The sequence below is a fragment of the Gouania willdenowi genome, chromosome 15, assembly GCF_900634775.1.
Source record: "Gouania willdenowi chromosome 15, fGouWil2.1, whole genome shotgun sequence".
NCBI lineage: Eukaryota > Metazoa > Chordata > Actinopteri > Blenniiformes > Gobiesocidae > Gouania > Gouania willdenowi.
This window is the reverse complement of record NC_041058.1, coordinates 11,932,091-11,949,019: the sequence shown is the minus strand read 5'-3', so window position 1 is coordinate 11,949,019 and position 16,929 is coordinate 11,932,091. Positions and strand designations below refer to the sequence as shown.

At 38.9% G+C, this 16,929-nt stretch overlaps 2 protein-coding genes across 9 annotated transcripts in view; one reads left to right on the top strand and one right to left on the bottom strand.

Moving 5' to 3' along the window:
- The window catches only part of col17a1b (collagen, type XVII, alpha 1b), a 31,583-nt gene extending 27,404 nt beyond the window's left edge, over positions 1 to 4,179 (top strand). For all 5 annotated transcript variants that reach the window (XM_028469362.1, XM_028469365.1, XM_028469364.1 and 2 more), the window contains 10 exons: positions 32 to 142; positions 279 to 422; positions 499 to 618; positions 697 to 876; positions 1,084 to 1,224; positions 1,327 to 1,554; positions 2,403 to 2,567; positions 2,682 to 2,762; positions 3,235 to 3,318; positions 3,408 to 4,179. In XM_028469362.1, coding sequence (XP_028325163.1) covers positions 32 to 142; positions 279 to 422; positions 499 to 618; positions 697 to 876; positions 1,084 to 1,224; positions 1,327 to 1,554; positions 2,403 to 2,567; positions 2,682 to 2,762; positions 3,235 to 3,318; positions 3,408 to 3,472 — 1,319 coding nt within the window. In that variant the 3' untranslated portion in view covers positions 3,473 to 4,179. The remainder of the gene's footprint in view (positions 1 to 31; positions 143 to 278; positions 423 to 498; positions 619 to 696; positions 877 to 1,083; positions 1,225 to 1,326; positions 1,555 to 2,402; positions 2,568 to 2,681; positions 2,763 to 3,234; positions 3,319 to 3,407) is intronic.
- A 42-nt stretch (positions 4,180 to 4,221) lies between these two features.
- Positions 4,222 to 16,929, bottom strand: part of slka (STE20-like kinase a) — a 29,032-nt gene continuing 16,324 nt past the window's right edge. The window contains exons 11-20 of one of the 4 annotated variants that reach the window (XM_028469366.1): positions 16,611 to 16,734; positions 16,282 to 16,461; positions 14,895 to 14,987; positions 13,347 to 13,418; positions 11,107 to 11,236; positions 9,202 to 9,326; positions 8,900 to 9,094; positions 7,374 to 7,499; positions 5,651 to 5,764; positions 4,222 to 5,534 (exon numbers count right to left, since the gene is read on the bottom strand). In XM_028469366.1, coding sequence (XP_028325167.1) covers positions 5,388 to 5,534; positions 5,651 to 5,764; positions 7,374 to 7,499; positions 8,900 to 9,094; positions 9,202 to 9,326; positions 11,107 to 11,236; positions 13,347 to 13,418; positions 14,895 to 14,987; positions 16,282 to 16,461; positions 16,611 to 16,734 — 1,306 coding nt within the window. In that variant the 3' untranslated portion in view covers positions 4,222 to 5,387. The remainder of the gene's footprint in view (positions 5,535 to 5,650; positions 5,765 to 7,373; positions 7,500 to 8,899; positions 9,095 to 9,201; positions 9,327 to 11,106; positions 11,237 to 13,346; positions 13,419 to 14,894; positions 14,988 to 16,281; positions 16,462 to 16,610; positions 16,735 to 16,929) is intronic. The other 3 variants (XM_028469367.1, XM_028469368.1, XM_028469369.1) reach the window with 3 other exon arrangements.

Below are 16,929 nucleotides of genomic sequence, written 5' to 3'. Positions count from 1 at the left end.
TTGAAGCTACATTGACTGTCGTGTTTTACAGATTCAGGTTCAAGTCTCAATTTGGGTATCCAAGGACCCCCAGGACCACCTGGTCCTCCGGGAGCTAGTTCTGGAACTCTGTCTATCAATGGCCTTATAACAATGCTGCAGAGTGAGTACATAGTGTATGTTACAGTGAAACAGAATGAATAGAATGAGAAAACTGATAATTACTCATCATTTAAAGCTCAGACATCATTTGTTGAATTTGAAAGATACTAATGATGAATAAATGAATATGTGTACAGGAGATGATGTTAGGAGATATGTGTCAGGACCACCGGGACCACAAGGACCTCCAGGACCTCCTGGAGCATCAGGTGGACTTTCAGGCTTTTCAGGCAGATTTACAGTTGAGGAAATTGCCAGATACGTCTACAACATCATGAACGGTTTGTTTACTGCAGGTTTTTGCAGAAATACTCTTCATGTGGTGCCTCTGGATTCATAATAACTCATGTGTTTCAGAAAGAGGACTGGCCAGAGGGCCCCAAGGACCACAAGGTCCTCCTGGACCTCCAGGTCCGGCTGGTGGTTCAGTAGGTTCAGGTTTCACTGCTACGATTGATTACTCAGCACTTATGAGAAGTAAGATCACCTGAAACTGTCGAGTTACACTCACACCTCTGTTACATCTCCACTCATTCATCTTTTTCATCTGATCAGATCCAGAGTTTCGTACATGGGTCATCTCTGCTATCCAACACGGCCCTCCTGGACCTCCGGGTATCCCTGGACAGCCTGGTCCTCCTGGACCTCAAGGCCCGCCGGGAGTCTCCACTGCCATCACGTACGGGTCCGGAAGTCGTGGCTACAGCATGGAGGACATTCAGCGTTATTTACAGGGTGGGCGAGCAGAAAGGCGGACTCTGACTCTAGATTTATTCTTTAGAAATTAATATTAAGCTTGTTGTGAGAATCTTCATTAAAAAAAAACTCTAGAAAATCTAGATTTGTACTTTCAGGAGTCGGTCTAGAAGTTGAGTTCATTCAACTCTGTGGTAGCTTTGCCTGTGAGTTCCTCATCTTGCACTCTCTCTCTCTCTCATTAAGGTTCAAACTTCAGGGGTCTTCCTGGTCCTCCTGGTCCTCCAGGCCCTCAGGGACCACCCGGCAGTTACACTGGATCAACTTCTTTAATTGCAAACTTCCCCACCGATAGAATCCATACTGAAATTCAACAGTATCTGACTAGTGAGAAACAAAACACATTGTGATATTGATCACTCTGTACAGATTTATGGGAAACCCTAAAACCAATCAGTGCAGATGTCTGAGGTCAGCTCTATTTTCCAGTTGACAGTGTTCGTCGCAGCCTCATCGGACCTCAAGGGCCCCCAGGTCCAAGAGGCCCTAAGGGCGACCGTGGAGATCCGGGTTACGTTCTGGGCTACGGTCAGAGCCAGAGCGACTCTCAGACCGACCCTCGCTACAGCACCAACATCAGAGAAATTGACGTTAGCAAACTGGCTGAGACGCTGGACTACTCTAACGTGGCCCGAAAAGTCACAGACTACATCAAGAGTGAGTCGATCCACTACAGGAACCTAGAGGTTTAGATTACCACCTATGGACATAACCAGTACTTTACCAGCAAAAAGCAGATGCATTATTGTAAAAGTTTATTTTCCAAACCCAATTATGCAGAAAAATGGACTCTAAAGCTGCTTTGATGTTCAGTTCAAAATCATTGACTCTTGAAGGCAAAAGAAGCTCATGCCAAACGTTATTATGAAGTTATTGTTTTGGTTTTAGTGATGAAAGCAATTGTTTAAAGTCTACATTCCCTAGTTTAGTACACTAATGTACATTTTGCTTTCCTAATATTTAGAATATTTTCCAAACTTTGCTAATGGTTAGTGACAGCTTGATTCTGTTATGAAATTCTCAATTGAAAAGAGTTAATGGTGCTTTAATTAACATTTAGGTAGAGTGTAATCGTTTTGGATGTTGTTCACAATGAATGGCAAAAGAGAGAAGACAGTTGACGTTAATCTGACAGACACATATTAGAATTTTTAAGTGAAAAGATACGGAGGCTGGTGTCAAATTACAAACAAAAAAGACTTTTGCAGAGTGAATTGGCCGGTAGCATAGTGGATTCAGGTACATTTTTGTGTAAAGGACTTCAAACTCTATAGTTTTAAAGATAATTATGAGTTCTTCTGCTAAAACTTAAGTTTTTATAAATGTTAGGAAAATGAGTTTTTTCAACATTTAGTTCAGGTGATAGGAGTGAAAACACCTGAACTCAATATGCCAAAAAAAAAAGTTATTTAGTGAAAATGTACAAGTTATCTGCTTTTGCAAATGAATGCTTAATAATACTAAAGTATTTTGTTTGACATGCATGTTGTCTGACACTCTTGCAGATCAAGGCTTGCTGCAGGAATATGCTCGTGACGACACTATAAGACCAAGTGTGCGGGCAATTCAGGGTCCTCCAGGTCCACCGGGACCCCAAGGACCACCTGGTTATAGTCGCGTCTTCGCAGCTTATGGCAACATCACTGCTGATCTAGTGGACTTCTTCCGAGGTGGGACATAATGTTTTCCACACGCTGTAGTGGAAACTTACACTGATTTGTGTTCGAGTGCTGCTGGAAAATATTGCTTCATCTGGATTATCTGGCTTTCTCACTCTTATGTAGTTTACGGCACCATCCCCGGCCCTGTGGGAAGTCCAGGACCAAAGGGAGAAAGAGGATACCCGGGACCCAGAGGAGAGAAAGGTTTGTATCAAACATATATCCTACTCAAGTAGAAGTACTGTTAATTGATTTAAATGGTACTCAAGTACAAGTACAAATAAGTCATACATTAAATACTGAAGTACAAGTAAAAAGTAGCTAAATTAAATAGTACTCAAAATAACTTACTTTCACCCCCACATTTATTTTTGGTAAAAAAAATCTTGCCACGTTTCCCCTGCGTACAGTAAAGATCTCAACAATGTTCGTTGATCATTTTAAAACAAAATAATAATTTACTCAGTAACAGTTGGGTGTAGAAATGGAACAAATTACTTTGCTTCCTTTAAAACATACTTAAGTACAAGTAAAATGACTGATTTAGAAATATACTCAAAAGCTACCCAGAAAAGCAACTTAATTACAGTAACGCGAGTACTTGTAATTCGTAACTTTCACCTCTGCTAATGAGTTGCAAAGATTCAGGATTCATGAATATTTCGTGTGATTACAGGTGACGCCGGACCACCAGGTTTAACAGGACTACCAGGGTCATACACGGTCCATATTCCACACAATGTGCAGCAAAGAGACACAGGTAACATCAATTAAGCCATTTTTACAGTCGAGTCTTGTTAAAAAAATACATGAAGAGAGAAACTAAAAGGACTTATTCCTCCGCCACAGAAGCAGAGGAGGTGGTGAGCCGTCAGCGGCATCGTCGTCATCATCGTCAGACGGGCGTGGTCTAAAAGTCGGACGTACTACTGCATTGTGTTACATCTCGTTTCAGATTTCCTCTTCTTTCTAATGTAGATGTTAAAATGTTTTGATACACATTGCAAAAAAAGCTCCTCACTGTTGGTATGTTTAATAAAAGTCAGCAAGAAAAAGGTAATAAAAACAGCTTTAAATAAAAAATAAACTAAAATGCACCAGCTCAGTAGCAGCAGCTGGGGTTGGACCGCGGGTGTACAATGTTTACTTAGCTTCGCTATAGTCGCTTGCATCAGGATTTTCCAGGGCTTTTTGTTGAGAGATTATATATTTGAAAGAGTAATTAACATTTTCTGATTTAATTTGCACTTTGCATTATTTCAGTGTTTGGGTTTTTTTTTTGTATATGTAGTTTGAGAACAATATTTGTATTGAGGACTATGTATGTGTTACACGTAGTCATTATTCACCCCGAACAAACTGTACACTCTTTAAAAACCTAAACAAATACAGTTGATAGAAGAAAAAGGTTCATGGTTTAAAGGATTTCTCTTGTTTGTATGAATGAAAGACTGATAATCACTCGCAGGATTGTACATTTTTGTGTAAGCAAGCACTGAATACGACATTGTCTCTTAAGTGTTTTATGAAGATTAAATTATAAACTTTACCCAGGTGATGTTGAGCATGATCCTGACTTTCAGTTAATACCAAAACACAAAAATAAATCTATTTTTTTGGATTTTTGAGTCATTATATTCACATGAACGCAATCACGCCAAGAAACAGTTGATGTGTTTATTTACATTGAATGAACCAATCATTTCAAAAGAAACATTAAATACATTTGCTCTGACATCAAAAACTGCATATACTGAGAATAACCTTTTGTGGTAAAATGACACAAATAAAACGGAAAAAAAAAAACCAAACTGAACTCTTGAGTTCCCGAATGGTCTGATTCATATGAAACAGCACGTGTTTAAACTTCCAGCATTTCTGTGAACTACCTTTAGTCAGCACTGATAACAGAATGATGGGAATAAATGGAAAGAAAACTCAGCACTGGTCCCAGCAGCAGCAGCAGCAGCGCAGCGTGCAGAGTGATTACAGCATTCACGAGTGTGTGTGTGTGAAATTAAAGTAATTAATTTAATTTAAAAAAAAGGCCATTTCAGTCTACTTCCGTGAGGAGGTTAACAACTGCATATTTCTTTAGTTTAAGTGTCAAAAAGGTGCATATGAACAGCTTTACATTCCTTTTATATTGTGATTTTAAAATAAATCATTTATTGTTCATTAACAAAAAGTAATTCACTTTACAGGTGTTTAAAATATTCCAGTAAATAACTGGTCAGCACTGATTATAAATGCTAGCATGTGACTCTTTAGCATCAAATGACAATGTGCGTTATACTAACAGTTACTTTGGAAGGTTTTATTTAATTGTTCTCAGTTACAGCACAATACATTCCTGCTTGTAATGAACTTTATTTAACTCAAGACTTAATCTCAACCTTAAACTTGTAATTAGCTTAGCATCTTTGGGATAAGGAGTGGAAATGACAAGTGCATTAAAGTGCAACACTTAGAGAGTGTGTTGGATTCACTGCGAGAGACAAAAAAAAAAAAAAGAACTGTAATAATGCGCAGAGAAAGAGAGAAATGAGGCACTGGGGATCATTCAGACTGCAGCAGGCTGTGCTTGTAATAATCAAAATGACATAAAAACATACAATCATGCTGAACAAAAGTGCTTCCTGTCCTTCAGAGTCACAGCATGCGGAGAGAGAACGTGTGTGTGTGTGTGTGAATGAAGCGACGTTGTGTAGGCACATCGTACTCAGTAACAGAGGAATCAGAGCAGAGAGGATGAGTGGTGTCTCTTCATCAGGATGGGTCTGTGATGCAGTCCTGTTTTTAGGGTGGGGGGGTGCAAATGGGGCGGGGCTACAAACCAGCTTTGTGCAGGTTTGGGATGGGATAGAACTTGGAGACTCGGCTCTGAGTTGTGGGGTTAAGGCATTCGGATTCTCCGCTCATCTTGAAGAAAACCTCCTGCTCCTGAAGCTTCCTGGTGAACTCCTCCTCCAGAGCCTGCAGGGGGCGGCACAGACGAGGCACATTTAACAAACAGCTTTAGATGCAAATCATTGCACAGTTCCTCCTCCTGGCCTCAGCTCGGCCAGTGAGGGAACGTGTGTCATATTCACCTTCTTCCTGGGCCGTAGCTTCTCCCTCCACTCTTTGATCTCCTGGCTGTGCTCCTCGTCCAGCTCCTTCAGCTTCTGGGTCTCGTGTTCGATCAGCAGGTGACATTTTTCATTCTGCAAAGTGAATATTGTCAGGATCAGTCAATTATCATTTCTGCTCACATTATGTCCTTTCTATTGATCCTTTTTACCACTTGTCACAGCATCCCGGTTCCTCTCGTAAATGTATGATCACGACATTAAAAGGCATAAAAAAAAAAAATCCATCTGAACACTAGTGAAAATTTTCGCCTGTAAATGGTCCCAAAAGTGCATTTTCGGTTTTTGGCCGAAACACTTTTCTCACCAAAACAAGGCGTGCAAAACAGTTTGTTGTAAAGACTCAATCAAACACCGCGGTCTGGAAACGCCAAATTAAACCAACGCGCATAAGAAATGATGCACGCTGCAATCAAAGCACACAGAGCTTGTGCGTCTCCAATAACATGCCTGGATAATAAGCATTCCTAAATCTTTTGTTTTATGCTGTTATATATTTATTCTCTTCACTGTAAAGCACTTTGGTGTGCTGCTGTCTATTTTAATGTGCTATGTAAATAAAGCAAAGAAGCTGATTTTCATCAAGAACTTCAATGTACTTTGTGTTTTGATGAGAGAATTTGACTATCTTTCAGCAGCTCAGTCAGTTATAAGCCTGTACAATATTTAATATATGAGCAGGGTCAAGTTAAACATTTTATTTTTTTTTCAATTTATATTGTGCATGGCTGGAATACCAGTGCTACACAAAGAGTTTCATATTATTATTTGATTTATCCTTTAAAGCCTTAATAATAATGTATGAAAATTGCAATGTTTTTTAATTTTAGTGAGATTAGTAAACATTAACACCCATAAATGCAATGGGAATAATACTTTAATATTAATCATTTATTTCGGTGTTTCGTCTTTTTTGGCCTAGGTTTTCTCATTTTCAGTTTTTGGTTTTGGCACTGAATACTGGTATATATTTTCATTATGATATGAATGTGTAATACCTTGATTACACAACTTTCAGAACACTACGCTGCGCCGCGTTTCAGACCGGACCCTTTTTAACGTTGCACTTCTAAATAGGAAGGTAAACAGTAGCGCTCTGGTGTTAGTTGGGGTGTAAATCAAACGTGTAAATCCATAAGAAAGACACAATTGAAAGCTCTGAAGCTGCATGTGAGCATGTGCCTGCGTGCGCATGCCTCTGCTACAGGAGAACAACACTCACGGACACGGAGGCACGGTTAGCTTAGCTTGTCGGCGGTAATACGCAAAAAAGAGCGCAAAAGATTGCAATTTGTAATTCCTATAAAGCAGAAATAAAACGCTACCTTATTCACCATAAGAAACCACCACACCACCGAGAATGTAGCATTTAAAGCTAGAAATCAAGCTAATGCTAAAGCTAAGCAAACAGCCATTAGGCTGCTGTTGCAAACTTGTATTACTTCGAGTGTGGAATTATTCTACAATATTCACTCATAGTGACAGTAAAATAGACCATCCTAAGTCAATCTACTGCAGTAATTCATCTTTCAACCTGTGAAAAATGCTGTGAACACCTGATTTTGCATGAAAAAAAAAAATAAATGCCATCATATCCCGTGGAAAATACCGTGATATACATTTTGGGTCATACCGCCCAACCCTAGTTGGTAGTTCTGTGTGTTACTGTGTGTGTGAGCTTCACCTGCAGCTGCTGCAGCTCCCTGATGTTTGAGTCACACTGCAGCTGCAGATCTCTCATCTGATTCTCGTGTTTCTGGTGTTGGTGGAGTCGCTCGTTTTTCTGCCTCTTGTCTTCCTGCACACTGAACTACACACACACAAAAACAACGCCCAACTTTCATTATTTAAGCACAACATAATATTTATGTTTATAATAGAATATCAATTCTGTTCTCTTCAAGTATTCATAGGTTTCATAAAAGTTAGTGCAGTGTTTCTCAAATGGGGGTATGTGTACCCTTAGGGGTACGCAATGGCACTACAGGGGGTACTTGAGAGAGAATTAGTGGAAAATTAACAAATAAAGTGTCAGTCTTGGTGCCACTTAAGTGTGATATGACTGGAAACCATAAAAACTATACAAACACATCTTTTTCAACCTTAGGGTCAGGACCCCATGTGGGGTCGCCTGAAATTTCTGAAAAATTAAAATTGATTTTTGAAAATTGTTTAATTTTTTTTAACTTTTAAATAAAAAAAAAAAAAATCAAAACAACACAATCTTAAACAACTGTATGTCTATTATTTCACTTTGTGAAATATAAATCTTGTTCAAATAAAATGCAGTAAAAAATAAATAAAAAGAAAATAAAAAGAAATAAATAAAAATCTGAGCTCAAAAATGATAAAAAAACATTTCTAGAAGAAAAAAAAATATTTTTGGGGTCATCAAAAATTCTTGATATAAAAATTAAGTCACGGTCCAAAAAAGGCTGGGAACCACTGCATTAAATAGTAGGGATGTCCAGATACAACTTCTTCATTTCCGATATGATACCAATATTGCAGCCTTATGTATCGGCCAATACCGATATTGATACGATATCAGCATGAATCAAACGTACTTTTTTTTTTCTTTAATAAAAAAATAACAATTACTTATTTTGTAGTGTTGAATGTTAGAAAAGGCTGTTACTCGTGAAGTGATTCATTCAAACAGAGAACAATAGTCAACAATAGTAGGTATGAGAAAAACTCACCCATTTTTTTATTAACCAAATGGCTACATACATTTTAACCTTCAACATAATATCTACAGTATTCTACAATTGAATAAAATAAATACAAAATGAATTTGGGGGAAAAAAAAAAATCTTAATCCGATATTCGTTTTTAGGCTGATATCGGACCGATATCGATATGGGGACACCCCTACTAAATACTGTTTCCTTCCACTTATTTACAAAATTAGATGTTTTAAAATGTGCGTCATCACTCGTTCATTCCATCATTATGATCTATAGTTGTTTTTAAATAGTTGTCTAACCAATATGTAGCAGTCAGAGTGGAGTTGGTGTGTTTTTGTGCAAGTGCAGCAAAGAAATTAAAAGTGTTCATTGTATTTGGTATTTGTAAAAATGAGATCCAGGCAGACTGGAATCATTTAAACGGTTGCTTTGGGTGAGGCACGTTGTGTTGTTGTGAAAGGACAGCCACACCCTCACCCACACAATAATCCAGGTGTGTGTGTGTGTGTGTGTGCAGCACCTGTTTGATGCGCTCCCTCTCCTGATCTGGGGTGAAGGCGCCCGTTGCTGTGATACGGAGGCTCTTCTTGAACATGGCCATGCGGGTTTTGGCGTCGCTGCGTTGGATTTTGGGCAGACGGCCTCTCTCCTGTGTCTGTTTGTTCTTCATCTCCTCTATTAAACGCTGATTGTAGCGATGCATCTGCTCCATCTCCTACAACACACACACACACACACACACACACACACACACACACACACGTGTAGGGTTCAGCTTCCTGCAGCCATGTTCTAAATCACATTTTAAGTTAAACGTCGTACTTTGTCGTGTCGCTTCAGCAGCTGGTGCCTCTGCATGAAATACTGATCTTTGAGCTGCTGCTTGAGCTGCTGGTGTTTCTCCTGCAGGTGGCGCTCCTCCAGCTCCCACATGGCAGCTTCTCGAGCTGTAACAACACAACATAATCATAAACGCATCCCATGAGGCTGTGGGATTAGACGTTTGCAGGCATGTGACGGCATGTTAGCTGGAGGTGGACCCGTGACAGGCCGTGACACGTTGGTTCTTTCATGAAATCACTCAGTGTTTACAATGTGAGCGAGCAGCAGTGAACTCCTCCTTAATGTGTTGATTTTGGATTAAAACTACAAGTAGAGAATAAACTATTTAGAGATTACAGTTGGATCAAAGTCAAATAGACTTTAGCAAATATAAAAACTGGTGTGGATTAATGAAGGAGGCAGATGCCTCACGTTTTGACAAACAATCAGAACTTCAAAGACAAACCAAAGCCATATTTTTTTAAGAACCAAAAAGGAGAGATTAAAGCTTTTAGTTTAAAGCTCAGACACACAGAGATCAATCAGTCACAACAAACTGAGTCGGTAGGAGTGTAAAATATATTTCCAACCTTCTGATGAGGTTTCTGTGACGGCGTATTAGGGCCACATTAAAATAAAAATAAAGAATCTGGGCACCACGGGATTAAAGTCGTAATATTTTGAGAATAAAGTTTGAAAATTTCGAGAATAAAGTCACTATTTTATGAGAAGAAAATTGAAATACTAACAGGATCTTGTCTCGTGCGTTATGGAGAATGTGGAGCAAGTAGTGAGATAATACTTCTCTTTAAGTTTCACACATGGTGAATTACTGAGCTTTTATTGGGGCTAAAGTGTCAGTTTAAGGAACTTTGCAGATGTTTACGTTTGTTTCGACAAAAGAACCACACTGATTTGGAGCAAATAGCCTCTTTTATTGTGGAGGAGGAAGTGGTCGACTTCAGGGCTATTGTCGTTCGTTGCGTTCACGTTAACACAGAAGTCTGAGCGCTATCACATTAAGTATTTTTAAAGATACAGCGTTATTCTCATAAAACTACGACTCTGTTCTCAAAATATAACGACTTTAAATATGACGACTTTAATCCTGAAATTTACTTTAATCACGACTTTATTATTCCATTGTAGGTTTTAAAATATTCTAAACCAGGGGTCGGGTGTCAAACTCATTTTAGTTCAGGGGCCAAAAACGGACCGGTTTAATCTCAATCGGGCCGTAGATCACAAGCGGTAAAACGAGCAATTTTATCAGTTTGCATTTCCACGTACATCAGTATTTAATATATGAAAGGAACCAACAATATACAAGCAATAAGGGACTTCACTTTTGTGACCAAATTTGTATTTTACTTGGGGAAATTTTAATTCAATTCAACTTTATTTGTATAGCGCAACAAAATCATCGATGATAAGTGCATTCCAAAATCCTATGATTTTCCTCAAATTATTCACAAATTTGAGGAAATTAGTGAATCATTTTTGAAAAATTTAGTGGATAATTTGAGGTAAATCATAGGATTTGGGATAAATTAAGAGTATTTGCAACAATTTGATATTAAAAATGGCAGTAATCATGTGATATAGACATGGGAAAACTGTGAGCTTCAGAAAATTGAGGGAATGAAATATCTACAACTGAATTAGTTGTTGATTTACACAATGAGTCATGTTTTCACCGTAATCTTTACTTTCTCCTGCGGGCCGGATTGGAAGCTTTAATGGGCCGGATTTGGCCCCTGAGCCTTGAGTTTGACAAACTCTAAACTGTTTTTTATAACACGTAAATTTTGGATCTTTTTAATTATGCTATTTAAAATATTTCTATAATTTCAGTCTTTTGAATGATTTCCTAAAGAATGCTATGTACCCTGTCTCTCTGCCTACCTCTCATTAACTGTTGCTTATGGTTCAGACAGTCTTTCTCAATGGTGGCGATTTCCATTTTGTGCTGCTGAATGATCTTCTTCAGCGCTCCGTCCAGCTCCTGCTGCTGCTTCTGCAGAAACTCCTGCTCCTGGGAAAACCGGCGAGAAGACGAGCAGTGAGGATCAGGCTGAAGAAGAGTAGCCCGCTCAGCAAAATAAAAAACATATGGGAATCAAATCACAGCATGTCACAAATGCATCAGCTGCAAACTGCTCAGTCAGATCACAGATGACCATGATGGAAGTGAAGACAGAAGAAAGGAAGAGGAACCAGTTCAGATTTGGAACCGTTGTCATATCAATGATAAATAATACTGTATTATAATTAACAAATGAAAGGCTTTTTTTTTTTTACGTATCATCACGTTAAGTTCTGCTTTTACGGCTGATTTTTAAACGCTGTGTGTGAATTTAATCCTAAGGTGAACCATCAATGGCCAATAATATGATTATATAACCCAGCAGTACATCAGCGATGGATGAAACTCTACAAAGATGTGGTGCAACTAGGGCTGGTCGATATGGACCAAAACTCATCTCAATATTTTTTCCTTAAAATGTCAATAAACAATATAAATCTCAATTTTTTTTTTTTTTTATACCAGAAATACAATTCTGGGTTAAATTTGATGATGCAAGCATTTATTATCAAACAGCTGCACAGTAGCTGCACAGTAGTATTACTTTTGTCTTTTTCTCCTCTAAGGAAGGGGTTCTCAATCTTGGGGTCAGGACCCTATTTGGGGTCATCAGATGCCTTTAAGAAACAAAGAATATTTTCTGAATATTTTGAGCCCATTTTTTTTTAACCATTTTTCTGCAACTACACCAAACTTATTTTGACCTTTTTTCATCACTTTTTTTTCCATATTTTTTGCTCCTTTTAATACATTTTACATGACTCCCATTTCTGCCACTTCTCCATCAAAATTCAACACCTTTTCTGCACATTTTTTGCCACTTTTTTGACATTTTCAGCACTTTTAAACCCTTTTCCACCACTTTTCCCACCTAATGTTGCATATGTCGACCCATTATTGTCACTTTTAACCTCTTTTAACACCAATTTAGCCAATTTAACCGCTTTCAAGATTTTCTCATGCCCATTATTTTGCCACTGTGCTTTGCTGAGAAGTAGTGAAAGCAGCGACATCTAAAACAATTATTCTAATACAAAATAATCTATGAATAGGGCTGAACAATATGGACCAAAACTCATATCTTGATATTTTTTCTCAAAATGGCAACATACGATATAAATCTCGATAATTTAAATACATTTAAATGAAGTATTTCAAGAAAGACAATTCGGTATTAAAATACTGATGCAAAATGCCACACAAGCACATTTGTTAACAAACAGCTGCACAATTGTTTTTCTCCTTTAAGGGACAGCACGTGTGAGTGACTTCTATAGTGTGGCTTGTTTAGTGGTAGATCTGGGTTAGGACGTACTCAGCAATCTATCTAACTGTGCTTTTCATGCTGTTCTGACAAGTAGAGAAAGCAGCGACTCCTAAAACAGGTATTTTGATACAAAAACCTATAAAAATATATATATATTGATACAGGCAATATTATAATTTCCTATATCACCAAAATAAAAAAAAAAATCAATATATCTTGAATTTTGATATATCACCCAGCCCTAGCTATAAAATAAAAAAAAATATATCGATATAAACATTATAATTTTCTATATCGCCTAAAATTGCAAACGCAATATATCTTGAATATCAATATATTGCCTAATTAAATTTTTTAAACTGTAAAACACGATGTGTTTATTCACAAACCCGTGATGTTCCTTCATCGTCCGAGGGCTTGTGTCTCTATTTGTTCTGACAAACATGGATACAGACACACAGGCGTCTCTGCCCACATTCAGCGCAGTTCTCCACCAACACTGTACTGTAGGGCCATTAAAAGTAAAACACCATGTAGGAATGTCGTATACACTGGTGACTAGACGTAGGACGTTTGTGGATCGGTGGAGAAACAGTAGCAGGTGAGAAAGAGGTAATAACCACTGCACAAACACAGTGACGGCAACACTCAGAAGAAAAACCAACAAAGCTGATTACAGCCCATGCTTACATGTGTCGTACACACACACAGACCCACCCACCTGCCACTGGGCTACAAACACATCTAAGTATGGGCCAGAGACAGAAAGAGGCGGGAGGGGCGGGCACTTACATCCTGCATCTGAGCGTTGAAGAGCGCGCATGAGGACAACTGAAAAGACTGAATCATAACCTGGGCCACTGCCTGCGGAGGGAGGAGAGCACAATGCACTCGCCCTGATCAGACACACACACATCATCCTATCACACACACACACACACACACACACACGCACACACACACACGCCTGCACGTCCACTGTTTCTAAGTTACGTAACAGACGCTTTAGGGACGTGGGTGAGTTGGAAGCACATGCTGCATTTCTAGATTAGCTGGAAGTTCATTCATTAGGACTCATCCTTCCACATGTTCATGCTTAAAAGCAGATTTTAGTTTTGGCACATGAGAACAATAGGTTTAGTTTCTTTTCATGCTTTTGATTCACTGGGTGTTAATAAAGGGTTTTTACCTTAAAAAACGCAGGAGAACTTTGTCCAAATGACTCATGAATATTCACAGGGAAAAAAACAATGTTTCTGTACAGATGTCTGAAGCTGAGTGAGAGATTTCATGATGTGTCTTCAAAAATATACTAGCAACTAAAAAAATGCCTGAATGAAAAACCAACTCGAGACAATAAAAGACAAAAAAGTCATTAGTTTGTCTCAATGTTTAAGCCTTTCTACTCATTAGAAGCTAATTTTATTGAGAACTTGATCGTGACAAACAGGAAGTAGTCGCAGATAAGAAGTAAGAACATTTGGTGACACTTTACCTGAAGTTTTATACATAAAGCTGACATTACGCTGTCATTACCATAAATGAGGTGTCATTTAGGCCCCGTCCACACGGAGACAAAACAAAAACACTCCATAATTACCCCTAAAACAAGTAATTATGGGTGCGTCCGCATGAAAAGGGTGAAAACGCTGTAGTCAATATTAGGGGCCAAAAGAAAAGAGGAAAGAGATGGAGACAAAGACATGACGACAAGGTAGAGCTGCTGCTTTGTTGCCATGGTTACTGTTGTTGTGGGAGGTTGCACATGCGGGTTCAGAGAGAGGTGGGGCTATGACGTCATCGTCTGCAGACGTCCACACGGCAACTCAGCGGGTGGCGTTCACAGACTTTCCCACTCTGGGACCCGTTTTCAGAAATGATCGTATTCGGCTTGCCGTGTGGACGCAAGGCGTAAACAATAAAAAAACTTGACCGTTTAGACTCCAACCCGTCTCCGTGTGGACGCTAAATTATGACACCTTTGGAGCTATGTTGGCATTTTTTGGGTTAGGTGGAGGAATCTAGTCGAGTTAAGTGGGGTTAGGGTTAGGGTAATGAAGGGTTATGATGACGAACAACACTTAATAACAGTCTTCATGACACCTTATCCATGCTAATGACAGTGTAATGTTATGATAATGACAGTGTAATGTCAGCCTTTAGGTATAAAACTTCAAGTAAAGTGTTACCGAACATTTTTTGTGTGTCTATGAATACCTGAAAAGACTGAATCAGGTGACAGGAAAGAGAAACAAAATGAGATTTGGAAAAAAAAAAAAAAAAAAAAAAAAAGAATCTCTCGCTCTTGAACAGAGGGAGAGACTGAAGGTGGCGCTTTACCTCTGCAGTCTTATGGAGCGACAGGTCCTCCTTTAATCGTTTCAACAGATCTTTTCTCATACGTTTAGGTCTTTCTTCGACTTCTTGTCTGGCCTACAGTGCGTGTGCGCAGAAAAGGGTTGAGGCCAAAAAACGAAAACAAACCCCCAAAAAGAGCAGCGAAAAGGGCCAACAGCAGAAAAAGAAGAACATGCCGAAATGGATTTAAGAAGAGAAATAATGCCACCTGCCACCTGGTAATTTTATATCAGCATGCTTCAATTTCAGGGCCTGCCTGTCATATTTATTGTTGTTAGTCAGAATTAGATTCATGTCAGTAAAGATATTAATTTTAAAACAGCTCAGCTCTCCCTAAATTAATACAAATTCAGCTTAATCCCATCCACACGTCATAATACGTCGTAATAGAGATATAGCACAAAGTCATTCACTTATTACTTATTTTTATTACTGTGTGCTAATTTTGATCAAATTTTGCGAAAAACAATTTTCTTAAATGCAAAAATAAGTAAATAAAATGATGTTGAATAGCATTCATTAAATAGCTGTTACGTGTCGATGGGATTTTGCCGTTTTGTTCTCTACAAAATTATTTGATGCAATGGTTTAATGATTTCACCCAAAGGTACCAACAAGCTCCTAAACCAGTCCACACACTCACACAAAACACAAAGTTAATCAAAAACAGTTTCAGGACAAAAAAAATAAATCCAAACATCAGAAGCAAACGTTTTTTTTTTTTTGATATCCAAACAGTTAAGTTCACATCAGATGCTTTGAAAAGCAAAACCCAAACCTGCGTTGGAGTTCAAAGTTAAGCGCACTGAATACAGAGCCTGCAAACCAGCCTGAGAGCAGCACACAAACTATCAATGCAAAGCCACAACCGATGCTAATTTTCACCAAAAGAAGCACAAAGCAAACCCAACACACTGCACACAAACACAGAGCCAAAACACCCAGCAGAGCTTTGAAAGGCAGAAGAAATACAGCACGAGTCTTCATCAGCTATTTTTCTTAGCCTGAGAATGAATCAGATACAGTAGCTGTGAAAGAAAAGCCTTAGTGTCTAAGAGGAAGATAAGAGGCACCAAGAGCCTTGTTTCAGATAAATAATGGATTAAAGACCATGAAAAAGGCCTGTTTTTGCCAGTTAGCAAAGATTCTGTAGAACACAGCAGCACAGCAGGCCTCACTAGTTCCACAGCATTAGCAGCACACCAAAGCCATGTGAACCACAGGAAACCACGTGCACCCTTTCATCGCTTGTAAATAACATCACATGCAGGTAATTATGACCGAGACTGAAGGAGTTTAATCTTCCGCTTATGAAGCCACCTCCACCCAAACAAACAGCCATGCAGCAGCAGCAGCAGCAGCACCACACCTCTTTCTTCCTGTTCTTCAGCATGTTTTGGAACTTGGAGAGCTCTTTGTCCTGATCTCCTTTGATGCGTTTGGCCTCGTCCCTGAGCCGACTGGTGTGATCCTGCTCCAGTCGCTCTATGGTCTGTTTCTGCTTCTTCTCCAGGTTCTCCACTTCCTGGTCGTACTGACGCTTCTTTGCCTGTGGAGAAGTGTGCAAGACACATTTCTGGCTCATTTAGTGACCAAAACCTGCATCGGAATACAGTTTTTTTTTCTTTAAACCCTATGATTATTTGTAGATGACTTTTAAGCTGGTTTCCAAAGAGTGGGCTCAGTGAACTTGCGTACAGTAGTTTCCTGTTCAAAGCGTCGGTAGATGTGCTCCCTCTGCTGCTGCAGCTTGTTGCTCAACTGCTGCTGGGCCCTTTGCTCCTCTTTCTGGAGCAGACGCAGCTCTCTCAGCTCCTGCCGTCTGTAGGAAAACCACGTCAAGTGTGTTTTCAAGGAGTTTATTCAACACAACTTTAAAGTGAAACGAAACCCCAAATCTACTTTTTCCTGCTGAATACAAATGTATTTGGGTATTAGGTAGTGCTGTTGATTGATCCCAGTCCAACTTTTAACATATTAGTTAAAGTATTTTAACTTTGTGCATTTAGTTGTAAAA